We start from the raw sequence: 12,304 nt of genomic DNA, 5'->3' as shown, positions 1-12,304 counted from the left end.
ACGGATGTTTTGAAAGTACAATACCAAACTAAACTAAAACCAAAAGTACATGAACCAAAATAGCGTTTAAACTTTAAACTTTGTCATCGAAGTTTCAAAACCTAATCAATTTGACTGTCATATACCACTTAATATCTACCATTTAATTGTTAGAAGATATAGAGCAAAATAGATATCCAATGTTAAAATAGATTTTAAATAGTTTAATCTTCTTAGCCTCCCTAATTCCGTGTGTTTTCGTTCACAATTCTTATATTATCCGAACAAATTGTCAACTTAGTTTTAAATGTAGTTTACCAGGAGAGAATGGCTTCTTATATTGGATAACAGGATATAAGTGGACCAATTGTAATAAATGCTATTAATTCATTGGTAATAATTGAAGCACAGAGGTTAATTACTATTGCAAATTGAAAATTATGGAAGACCGACTTAGCTGGCTTCTCCTTCATGTTCTTTAAATCCAAAGAAATTGGGAAAAAAATTTTATTAGAGCTTCCATAATTCATAATTAGTGGTCCCACTCCAACTGTTACTAATTATTATTATTATTTAATTGAGAAAAGAATGTTGATTGGTCAATCCAATGGTTGTCATTTTCTAGGCCTATGGTCTGTGCATAAATGATTGCTGAGTGGAGTATCCACAATAAGGCCAAAAAAATATCTACAATTTTATAATTATATGTTTTAATAACATTATTTTATTCGTTCATTTATATATTTTATAATATCAAGTGCTAATTTGTACTCAAAAAAGAAAGAAAGTGCTACTTCTCTGTGTTTTTTATGTTTCTATTGGGAAATCTATCATTGCGCTATGCCTTCCTTTTACAGAACAAAGCCATCTGATTAAAGCTTTTAAAACGCTTTAGGCCTGATTTGTTTACAGTAATAATGTCTATATAGTCAAATAGAAAAAAAAATTAAAAAGGGTAAAATTATAATGTTAGCTTTTAAAACAAAGTTTCTTATAGCTGTTTGAACATTTAAATTTAATCTTTTTACTTTACTTTATGTTTTGTGTTTAACTTTGACAACTTAATGTTGATGCATTCGAACTCTAAATTAATTCTTAAGGTAGATGACCATTATAGGATTCAAATTCATTCTCTCTCAATTCACCATATTCCCTCGGGCTAATGGACCACTTGAACCGGAGGTGCTTGAGGTGCAGTAGAAGGAGCTGACTTATTGATGGCCCAGTTCAAGCTTTCCTTTGGACCAACAGAACCTTGAGAATGTCGAAAGGAGCCAGCTGAAAGAGATTTAGCTTTTCTCACCCCTAAATATATACTACTATTAGATTGCGTCAAACCACTCGATCACATGGTTTGTGCTACACTAGTATATAAAATGAGTGAGTTCATGTAAGGACCTATAAACATAAATTGAAAGTTCACATGCCTAATAATTTATTTTTCAAAATATAAACACTAAATAGAGACGACACTGAAAAGTTTAAAGCTATGGAGAGATTTTTAACCGTATAAAGACTTACTAGACATCATTTTGGAAGGATAATAACCAAATTTATAATTTTACCTAAATATTACTATATACAATGATGTATAACCGTTTTTGTTTTCTAAGAGTATATTTTCAAATTATCGCGTTAATTGTAATTTACCTTTAGACATGCCTAATAATAATTTTGATTTCGGATTTAGAAAACAATAAGTTATTTTAAATACACACACTAAACATTATTAATTTGGTTAGATCTGATTCCTCAATATTTCCAAAATAAAGAAATAAGTAAATATGATTTTTTTTAAAAAGATAATAAATTAAGCACTTGCTGGTGCTGGTGGGCCTGGTCACTTGATGATCAATTATGAAACTTTTGAATCCCAAACATATGAAAAGATGCAAGCAGGCGAGAGGCAAAACATGGAGCAATGTTTGGTTTATATGATTATTATTATCCTAAAATAATGTATAATTTTATATATGAATTATTAATTATAAATCATTTTTTAATATTTTAAAAGTTTTTATTTTAATTACTTTCAATATATAAAAAAATTGGAGTCAACTCCCGTACAAAATAATTTAATTGAAATCAAATAACAAAATAATGATACAGTCAACCCCAAGTTAAAAGAAAAACCAATCTCTCGTCGTGTATAATAATAATAATAATAATAATAATAATAATAATAAAGAAATATCTAAAATATGCTATAATCTTCCCTTTTTATTCTTTTAGTGATTATATAAGGTCGGTTTTTCATTTGAATTGTAGCTGATCAAAATATTCTTAATTTCGTATGATGTATTGGGAAGTAACCATTCAAACAATGGATCATCTATATTTTCATAATGATATGATATTGTTTTCTTTTAGCATAATTCTCATAATTTTATTTTGTGAATGACTTTCATTTCAATAGATATGAACAGTCATTCATCAACCGAATGAAAGAAAACTACGAAATCATATTAAAAAAATGCCAAAATATTTCATTCTTCAACAATTATTTAGTTTATGAACTCCAACGAGTACAAAATGACATTAAAACTTAATTCAAGACGGCTTTTGGATTCAATAAATCCCATGGTTACTAATATTAATTAATAAAAAAATATCCATTAATTTTATGCCATCATAAATTACAAAACTACAAAAAAGAATCCAAAACGTTACTATAAATAACTACAACTACTTACGTTTATTCTCAAACCCATATTAATTAGAAGTATATAATTTATCCATAAGGACAATTATTAGTATAAATTAACGGGAAAAAAACAGTTTTAGAGACCTAAATCTGTCGGCAATTGGGTGTAAACTATATAACGAAAAACACAATCTACCAATATTTATTAATTTTTAATCACCGGGCGTTGATATTATAAGTTAATTACTAAGTCCATTAACACGTTGGATGAAACGTCAACGTTTGGCATTAGGTGGTGCAGCTAGCCGGTTTCTTTCCATCGATGCTTCTTCAACTTCTACATCCTTCTTAACAAATATTATTTAATTTTTATTTTTCTTTTTCATTTTCCCTTCAACGATTTGAGATTTTAATTTTTTAGATTTAGAAGTTATGTATTTTACAAGAAACTGTAATGGCCCCACCTCCAAGGCTCAAAACACGTGCTTCACGTGTTAAGCTGACTTAAACGTCCCATTTTAAAAGGTTACTTTTTCTGATATTAAAGATCAAAAAGATAATTTAACTGAATATTTATCAAACAAGAAAAGTGAAAAAAAAAAATTAAGAAACGATTTTTCTATGTCAAAAGAAACCGTAAGACGTTATAAATAATTGACCAAAAAAAAGGGAGTTTTTTTTTTTTTTTGGTTGAAAAAAATTAAAAATTGTTGGGAGTAGGGAAAGTGTATGACAGGTGAACGTCCAAAGTGGGCCCGGGGGATGGACTGGGCAACGACTAGAAAATTCAGGAGAAATGGAACACGTGGCAAAATGACGTGGCAGGAATGGGCCCCGTCAGCTGCACGGAAATCTGGGAGCACACGGGTAGCCGAATGGAATCGCACTATGGAATAGAATCTGCCTTCTCACTCAACATCCGCTTATAAAGAATCGACCTATTTTACCGAAATACCCTCCGATACTCTTCTAATTACTATTCCATGCCCTCGCTTTTACATGCATGGTGCGTGCCTTTCGTGATATGAAATTAACGGGAAAGAAGAAAACTAAAATTTAATTTTTCAAAATAAAATAAAAAAGAAAAAAATCGGCCAGCCCAGCCCACCTATATGCTATATCCTCCATTACTCCTAGATTTATTCCTCGCTTGCCTCCACAATTTCCTCCTATTTTCCCTCTGGATTCCCTCTCCCTCTCTCTCTCTTCCCAATTCTTTGTCGGTGCGGTGCAGATCTTGGAGATTCCCAGTTCTAGGTCGATTCCGAGTAATTCTGCCGCGCTAATTTCAAGGGAAATTGAGATTGGGGGTTGGGTTTTGGTTGATTGTTTTGGATTTACGAGCTGGTTTAATTTGAAAGAAAAATTTGTTTCTCTAGATCTGTATTTCACCATTTTATGTCAACTGTTGCCGGAGGTGAAGATTTTTCGGTGTCATTGGTATTTTCTTTGTGTGTGTGTAAAAATAGGAGGTGAACGATTTGCTTTCGCTTTTTGGGATTATGTTTGATGGTGGATTGGGGAAGGGTGATAAAGAAAAAGTGGCTCGTGTACTTGTGATCCGGTAGGTAGACGGGCAACAGCACAAATGCGGCTGAGATTTTGAGAGAATCGGTTTCTTCTTGGTCTTGGTCTTGGTCTGCAGTGAGTGTTCAAATTTTTTAAGCGGGGCTCGCCCGAGAGTTTGGAGTTCCATTTTGCCCAGAATGCAGCAAGATCAAGGCAAAAAGGTGATTCTCTCTCTGAACTAGCTGCTTAATGAAACCCTTTCGTCTATTGCAGCAAGAAGTGATTTGGTTTTGGTTATTTGCAAGATTAGTTAGCTATTGACATGTTCTGGCAGAAGGAAAAACTTTAGTTGGTCATATAGTCATCTTTATCGTTTTTGCTGGATCACGTATAGATGAAGTCATGATATTTGTTCGAATTCAGATATGCACAATAGAAATGTCAACTGGGTAAATGTGATTTGTTTAGCTGTTTTAGTTGGAAAAAAAATAGAATTTTTCCTTCTGAAGATTTCTACTTTACTCTATCAAAAAAGATGAGTTCCGCTATCTATAATTTCATTGCTGGATCACAATCATAATGAGTAAATGCGTTTACTGATATGTACTGCATTCTGGATTCTGGCTAGCGTTTTCTGTTTCTTGTGAAAGTAACTATCCCATGTATTGTTGTTATATAACACATGGACTTTCCCTTCTTTTTCTGTAACTTTTTCATTATGGCTAGACATTAGTGTATATGTAATACGCATTTTCCAAACAGTTGGTATTCTTCTCTAATCAGTTTATGCCACAGAATTCAACCGAAGTGGAGTTCTTCTCTGATTATGGCGATGCCAGTAGATACAAAATTCAGGAAGTTATTGGGAAAGGAAGCTATGGTGTTGTTTGTTCTGCAATTGACACTCGTACTGGCGACAAAGTTGCAATAAAGAAGATACATAATATTTTTGAGCATATATCTGATGCTGTTCGAATTCTACGTGAGATAAAGCTACTTAGACTTCTTCGCCATCCTGATATTGTTGAAATTAAACACATTATGCTGCCACCTTCAAGGAGGGACTTCAAAGACATCTATGTTGTTTTTGAGCTGATGGAATCTGATCTTCACCAAGTTATTAAAGCAAATGATGATCTGACACGAGAACACTATCAGTTTTTTCTTTACCAGCTTCTTCGTGCATTAAAATATATCCATACAGGTGCGAGTCATTACTTTGTTTTGTTACTTTACCATGTGTGTTGACTTTCAAGATCTTTGTACAACTAGAAGAAGATTGGCTACCTGCATTGAAGATAACGTTTTAATTTTGTTTTGATTTAACAGTCTTAAGCTAATTACTTCATCCTGTTTATATGTTTTTTTATTTCTTTTCATTTCAAGAATGACGTTTTTGTCTTTGGCACTTGGGAAGTGGGACTGTTTTTAGATTTCATAAGATCTATGGTGGACACATCTGACCCAGAGCTTCATTTTGCAGCTAATGTCTACCATCGAGATCTAAAACCAAAGAATATATTAGCAAACGCAAATTGTAAACTTAAAATTTGTGATTTTGGATTGGCAAGAGTTGCATTCAGTGACACGCCAACAACCATTTTCTGGACGGTATATCATTTTCTCGAACATTTACAACACTTTAAAAAATACTTTTGTTGGTGAAATATGCATTTGTATAAAATAAATGGTGTATCCATATTCTTGGTTTGGATAATAAAGACTTAAGCATTTTGTATTTCATGAAAATGTAGGATTATGTTGCTACTAGATGGTATCGAGCTCCTGAGCTATGTGGTTCATTTTTCTCCAAGGTATGCTTCATGTACAGTTTCAGTAATTGATGAGACGAGACTGTCACTTGCCTAGTGAATATTTTGTATATGATGATGTTGCTCGACTAACTTTAGTGTAGATGGTCATTGCCATGGAAGAATTTATATGAAAGTCTGGCACATGCTCTGTTGTTATAATCGTAGAGTTTCCTTTGGAAACTAAAAACTAGCATATTATAAGCTTCTTTTATGAAACATGTCTACCAAAAAATAGCCGTGGCTTGAAACTCTGCATTGTCATCTGCATGCGTGATTTATTTCTCAAAAGATAGCCGTGGGATTAGTAATATTTGGTTCTTTCCCTTTTTTTGGGCATGGGTGCTGTATATACTAGATATTGCAAATGATTTGATAAAAGTAGTGACACTGCTATTCAATGCTTGTCTTGATTTATGTCAAATTTTATGACTGTGTGACATGGTTTCTGTCTTCAGTAATCTTTTTGTTTCTTTTTCCTGAGGATTAGTATCAGTTTCATCATTATGTTAATTTGATGCTAAGTCTTCTCTAGAACTCATTATTTGTTATTTATCTTGATACAGTATACACCTGCAATTGATATATGGAGTATTGGCTGCATATTTGCTGAAGTATTAATGGGGAAGCCACTTTTTCCTGGTAAAAATGTTGTTCATCAGCTTGATTTGATGACGGATCTTCTTGGAACTCCTTCATTAGATACAATCTCCAGGGTAGGCAAATTCTTCGATTCCAAACACTATTCTGTAAAAGGTTCCTCGCTTTTAATCTAAAACTTCTATATCCATTCATTAAATTAGCCGTGCAATAATGTTTTGTAGTTAACAAGGTTCTTCTGTTGAATGTAGGTACGAAATGACAAGGCTAGAAGATATTTAACTACTATGAGGAAAAAGCAGCCAGTGCCATTGGCTCAAAAATTTCCAAATGCGGATCCTTTAGCACTGAGGCTACTAGAAAGGTTGCTTGCTTTTGATCCAAAAGACAGGCCAACTGCTCAAGAGGTCTTGCATTTTCCTATACAATCTTTATCATACTTCATCGGCTTTCACCATTGTTTGTTTCTATAGTACATGCTCTCATAATGCCAATGCACGACGTTTAATCTTTCTGGGCCTTTTTGCATACGTTTAATTGAAAATTGCTTTAATATGGGTTATATTAGGGAAAGTTGAAAACTTAGCCTGGTTTTTCTGTCAGGCACTGGCTGATCCATACTTCAAGGGATTGGCAAAACTTGAGAGGGAACCTTCCTGCCAGCCGATCACAAAGATAGAATTTGAATTTGAGAGGCGGAGGGTCACTAAAGAAGACATTCAAGAGCTAATCTTCCGTGAGATACTAGAATACCATCCTCAGCTACTAAAAGACTACATGAATGGAACTGAGAGAACAAATTTTCTATATCCAAGGTTGAATTTCTTCTTCTTCTTATTATTATTTTGGGTTGGGGGGTCTTTCCCTCTAGATTATTTCTTATTTTTCATGTCGCCAATGTTTTATTGCACATACATTTTCAGTGCTGTCGACCAATTTAGAAAGCAGTTTGCACATCTTGAGGAAAATGGTGGTAAAAGTGCGCCTGTAATTCCTCTGGACAGAAAGCATGTATCCCTCCCAAGGTAAATATGTTTCCTTCTCCTCAAGAGAATCGTGTGTGCACCTCCTTATTAGTGAGAAAACAAGACATTGCGTCGTCATGCTATAATACCTCTGATGTTAAAAATAATATGAACTGATTAGCTAGTATCACAAATTCAGAATCTGCATATAAAACAAAAACACTGAATGAACCATCATGCCGTGGTGAGCGATGGAGCTCAACAACTACCATCCTAAACACGTGTCATTGTGGTTCATTTGACTATCCTTCTTCAGTAACATGGATGCTCATATTCCGATCATTTCATATCGATTTGGTGATTTATTATTGGAATCTGATTGTTGCCGGATGAAAAATATGCTTGTCTGATATAACCAGGTCAACAGTTGTACACTCGAACATAGATGGGCAAATCTCCGAAGAGGCATACAACAAAAGTTCCCGAGATAGTGAAGGACGGCTAACACATGTATCAAGGACCATGCAGACACCACACAAAATTCCTTTTGGTACATAGTTGTGCAAGTTTTCTTGTTTTATCTCTGTTGACATGAAATATCAGATTTACTGATTCCTTGATTGTTCCACTCGAGCAGCTAAGCCTGGAAGAGTAGTTGGACCAGTTATAGCAGATGAGAATGGAAGGCTAGTGAAGGAACCATACGATCCAAGAACGTTGATCAGAGGTCCCGTTCTTCCTCCCACATATCATTACCAAAAACCCATGGCAGGAAATCAAGAAAGATCTGCAGCAGAAACAAAACTGGACATTTCATTAAGGGCCGCGAAACAAGCAGCCTCCCAGTGTGGCATGGCTTCCAAATTAGGACCAGACATGGCCATAAGCATCGACTCGAACCCCTTCTACATGACACGTGCCGGAGTGAACAAGGTTGAGCTGAAGGACCAAATTTCCATCGACACAAACTTTCTGCAGTCCAAGGCCGCCCAATACGGTGGTCTTGGTGCAGCGACCGCCACCACCACATCTGTTGCTCACAGAAAGGTGGTTGCCGGTCAGTTTAGCATGACAAAGATGTACTAATAAAAGTGTAAGTTGGTCAGTCACGGATGCTCCAGCGAGTGATCCTTCATTATTCAGATCAGAAGAAGCCATTGATGATACAGGAACAGGAAGGACTCAGAGGAGGGTGGCAGTCGGCCTCGGCCTCAGGCTGCTTTGTGTGTAATATATGGAGGAGAGGTCAGTGGCCTCTTAAAGAAACTAGATTTCTCAGGTTATATTAAATGCACAGTTAGCTTGTAATAAGAAACTGTATCTTAGAGGGGGAAAAAAACACAGAACATGAAAACTGTGAGTCGTAGTAAGCTTTGTCTGTATCCCTCCCCCTCAAAGCAGGAAGTGAAACTTATCTAAATCCCAATACAGAAACAAAATTATTGATTGTATGATTTTTATGAAATCGTGTTTTATTTCAAACGCCAATAAGAAATTATCTCATTTAATTCATAAGGTACAGATGCCGCTTCTAATTACACTTTTATGTCAACTTGATCACGAATCGATCATATAGTTGAATCTATTTCCTATGTACTAAAAAATGTAACTCCATTTTTATACTACCTTAATTAAACTTTACATAACAACCCCATTTTTATACCTCAAAAAAAAAAAATTTTTAGTACAACATACTGGGGTGGAAGACCGAACTCACAACCTCTATACTACCTCAATTTTCGGTTTGGGTTGGGTTATTCGGATTGTCGGTTTTTTTTAACACCCCTATTACTTAGATAAGTATTTTTTCTTTTGATTAGAGATATATGCCTTGATCCACACAAGTTGGTTGCTCGATAATGATTCACATATTAAATTAAGAAACCGGCTTACCATTTTAATTAGTATTTGTTATCATTTCTGATTCACACGTGTTTCCTCTGTCAATAAAGAAGGGCCAGCCAAGGTTTTTTGCAGGTGTGGGTGGAGGAAGTTTCGGATTTGCTTTCTCGTATTGTTGCTTTTGATTCCTCTATTTCTGCTGTTTAATTTTGCTTCTGTTTGTATCCTCTGTCAAAAAAAAAAAATAGAGATGGGCCAGCCAATGTTATTGGGCCGTGTTCACAGGCCCAGGTACGGTGCCTTTTTATTTGGGGCCCAATGCCCGTAAGCACGTGCCTCGCACAACCTCTGTCGTCTTACCGCGCCTTTCCTTCGACAAGTCTCAGCCGTCCGTTTTGCGAGATTAGATTTGATCGCCCTGTCCGTTTTCCATTTCCGCACTTTTTTTCCAGGAGAATTTGGAAGGCTTCAGATTTTTTCATTTTTGTCGCTGGAAAAAATCCGCAACCCTAAGTCGAATTCTTGAAGACTGCCGAAAGAGAGAAATCAAAAGGTGGGTCCTTCGTTTTTTTTTTTTTTTTTGATTTCCCGGAAATTTTCTCGGTTACAATTTTCGTATCAAGTTATCTCTAGCAGTTCTCCCCCTCCCCCAAATCTCTCTCTCAGTTTTCTTGGTTCTTTGTCGTTTTGGGCTGTTCTCTCTTCATCTGATTTGTAATCCCTTTTGGCTGGTGCGTAAGTATGGTCTTATTTGTACCTGAAAGTTTTTAGAACTTCATTTCTTTGAATTGTCTGGATCTAGATAGGGTTTTGGTATGCGTTTATCAGGAATTTTTCGAAGAGTATTGTTTTCAAGTGGCTGCTTACATTCTGATTCGGGCGGTTTGTTTTTCTGAACATAGGACTATTAATGGAAAACGAGAATAACGTAATCAATGGCGGGGCGTTGGGGGACGATCAGACCCCGGAGGATTTTTTTGATGTTGACCAGAACGATGCGAAGGTCGCGGAGCTGAACCAGAAAATTGAGGTTTTGGAGCGTGAAAAGTTTAATTTGGTTGAAGAAAATAAAGAATTCAAAGAGAAGATTAAAAAATCTTCAGCGGAGATAGAAGGGTTGAAGAGTGAAGATGCGGCGTTGAAAGAACGACTGAAAGAAATGGAGAAAGAAATTGAAGGTTCCAAAGAAGGAAATAATAAGGTTTTGGAATCTGTCGCGGCAAGAGCACTGGAGCTTGAGACTGAGGTCGCAAGACTACAGCATGATTTGATATCAGCAATGAATGGAGCCGACGAAGCCAATGCTGAGGTTGCGGAGTTGAGGAGAACTTTGGGAGAAAAGGGAGAGAAGGTTGCAGCTCTGGAGAAAGAGGTGGAAGCCCTGAAGAAAGAAAGGGTGGAGAGTGAGAAGAAAGTCAGAGAGTTGGAGAGGAAAGTTGGGATTTTGGAGGTCAAGGAGATAGAGGAGAAGAGTAAAAAAGTTAGGGTGGAGGAGGAAATGAGAGATAAGGTTGAGGAGAAGGAGAGGGAGATCACCGGTTTCAAGAAGAAGATCAATGATTTGGAATCAGTGGTAACGAAGAACGGGTTGGAGTTAGAAAAGTGGATCAAGGAGAAATTGAATGTGGAAGAGTTGTTGAAACAGTCTGAGGAGAAAACGAAAACAATGGAAATGAATGTGGTTCAGTTGCAGAAGGAAGTAGAGGAAGCACACAAAGTCATTAGCGGATTGAAGGAGAAAGCAATGAATGCTTTGAATGGAACTGCAGAGGAACACAAGGGGGCTTTCAAAGGTGCAGAGAAGGAGTTGAACTTGAACTGGCCCATAATCGCAGGGTCGACTGGAGTTGTTACTGCCGTAGCTGCACTGGCCTTTGTTTTGTATGGAAGGCAAAGATAAGATTTTCATGCTATGAAGTAAGAAAGTTAAGATGGAGACTTGACTCAGAATATAGCCTAAGGGGTAGGGTTCACAAACTGCAAATCTTCTTCAGTTTTGTTAGATATGTTTGCTTATTTGGTGTTTTTTCAAGCCAATAAATACTGGTTGGCGCTAAATTTTTGCTTCAAATGTTTTTCTGAAGCTATGTGTTGTTAGGCAACCAAAATTTAGTTGATATATTTTGGGGAATCACTGCACTTCACCTCAATTCCACTGTTATACATGATTATCCAGACAAATGTTTCAGCTACACTTGATTTTGAGTTTAGTTGCTTGCATTCCTGAGTTGTTTTCAAGCCATTCTTGAATGATTATACCACAGTTTGACAAATTTTATCTGCCCCCATTTTGAGTTTTCATTACCACCACCTTCTCCATCTTCCACTCTCTCAACTGATTTAACCATTTAAGAGCTGGTGTGGTTCCACCATTGATGGAGACAGATCATCACTCATAAATTCATGGGTGAAATTCGCAGCCAACTCTTCCTCAAAAGAATGGCAGTTTTAGGTGCAGTGTACGGCTGCATTTTGCAAGCTGTGTTATGTTTGGATCTGGAAATATATTAATGCATTTGCTGCTATTATTTTTCTGCGAACTCCATTATATGATATGTATTTCAACTTCAAAGTTCTTGACAGCTCATTTCTCTGTTGTTTCACTCTTTCTTCTACTGTCTCAACTACTTCCCTGCTCTCTCTTTTAAGTTGAGACAACAGGATTGTTGCCCCAGTGGCTTTGGTTGGTTGACTGGTCCTTATTTAATATGTATTTCATTTTTGAAAATGGAAGAATCAATGATGATCAATTATGGTCTTTTATAAGTAGTCACTGAAAAAGAGCTTGCAAGGACTTGGACCTCTTGGTTATACTGGTTCAGAGATATCAAGTTCAAATCTTTTGGTTGAGCAAGAATACAGCGACTAGGGAAACGAAGAATGGAATTGAAGGCATGCATAGTCTCAATAAAAAAAATTTTGTTCCAACCAACGAGTGGCGGATTTTGATGGGC

General features: G+C 36.0%; 2 protein-coding genes across 3 annotated transcripts; both read left to right on the top strand.

The window, feature by feature from the left end:
• Window positions 1-3,753: 3,753 nt before the first annotated feature.
• Window positions 3,754-8,959, top strand: LOC111018113 (mitogen-activated protein kinase 20). The gene is made up of 10 exons (XM_022294064.2): window positions 3,754-4,353; window positions 4,928-5,336; window positions 5,616-5,743; window positions 5,887-5,946; window positions 6,510-6,659; window positions 6,795-6,950; window positions 7,147-7,358; window positions 7,467-7,568; window positions 7,928-8,058; window positions 8,146-8,959. The coding sequence occupies exons 1-10, from the start codon at window positions 4,330-4,332 to the stop codon at window positions 8,592-8,594; spliced, it is 1,821 nt and encodes a 606-aa protein (XP_022149756.1). The 5' UTR covers window positions 3,754-4,329; the 3' UTR covers window positions 8,595-8,959.
• An 804-nt stretch (window positions 8,960-9,763) lies between these two features.
• PMD1 (Tropomyosin-like protein) lies at window positions 9,764-11,542 on the top strand. 2 transcript variants are annotated; one of them, XM_022294065.2, is made up of 2 exons: window positions 9,764-9,903; window positions 10,253-11,542. In XM_022294065.2, exon 2 carries the CDS (start codon window positions 10,261-10,263, stop codon window positions 11,248-11,250), a length of 990 nt encoding a protein of 329 aa, XP_022149757.1. In that variant the 5' UTR covers window positions 9,764-9,903; window positions 10,253-10,260; the 3' UTR covers window positions 11,251-11,542. The 2 variants fall into 2 exon arrangements, with proteins under 2 accessions (XP_022149757.1, XP_022149758.1); XM_022294066.2 differs by lacking the exon at window positions 9,764-9,903 and adding an exon at window positions 9,940-10,081.
• The last annotated feature ends 762 nt before the right edge of the window (window positions 11,543-12,304 follow it).

This window comes from Momordica charantia, assembly GCF_013281855.1.
Source record: "Momordica charantia cultivar OHB3-1 chromosome 2 unlocalized genomic scaffold, Mcharantia_2.0 BLBB01000002.1, whole genome shotgun sequence".
In the NCBI taxonomy this organism is placed as follows: domain Eukaryota; kingdom Viridiplantae; phylum Streptophyta; class Magnoliopsida; order Cucurbitales; family Cucurbitaceae; genus Momordica; species Momordica charantia.
The sequence above is the reverse complement of the archived record's forward strand: the minus strand, read 5'-3'. Positions and strand labels throughout refer to the sequence as shown.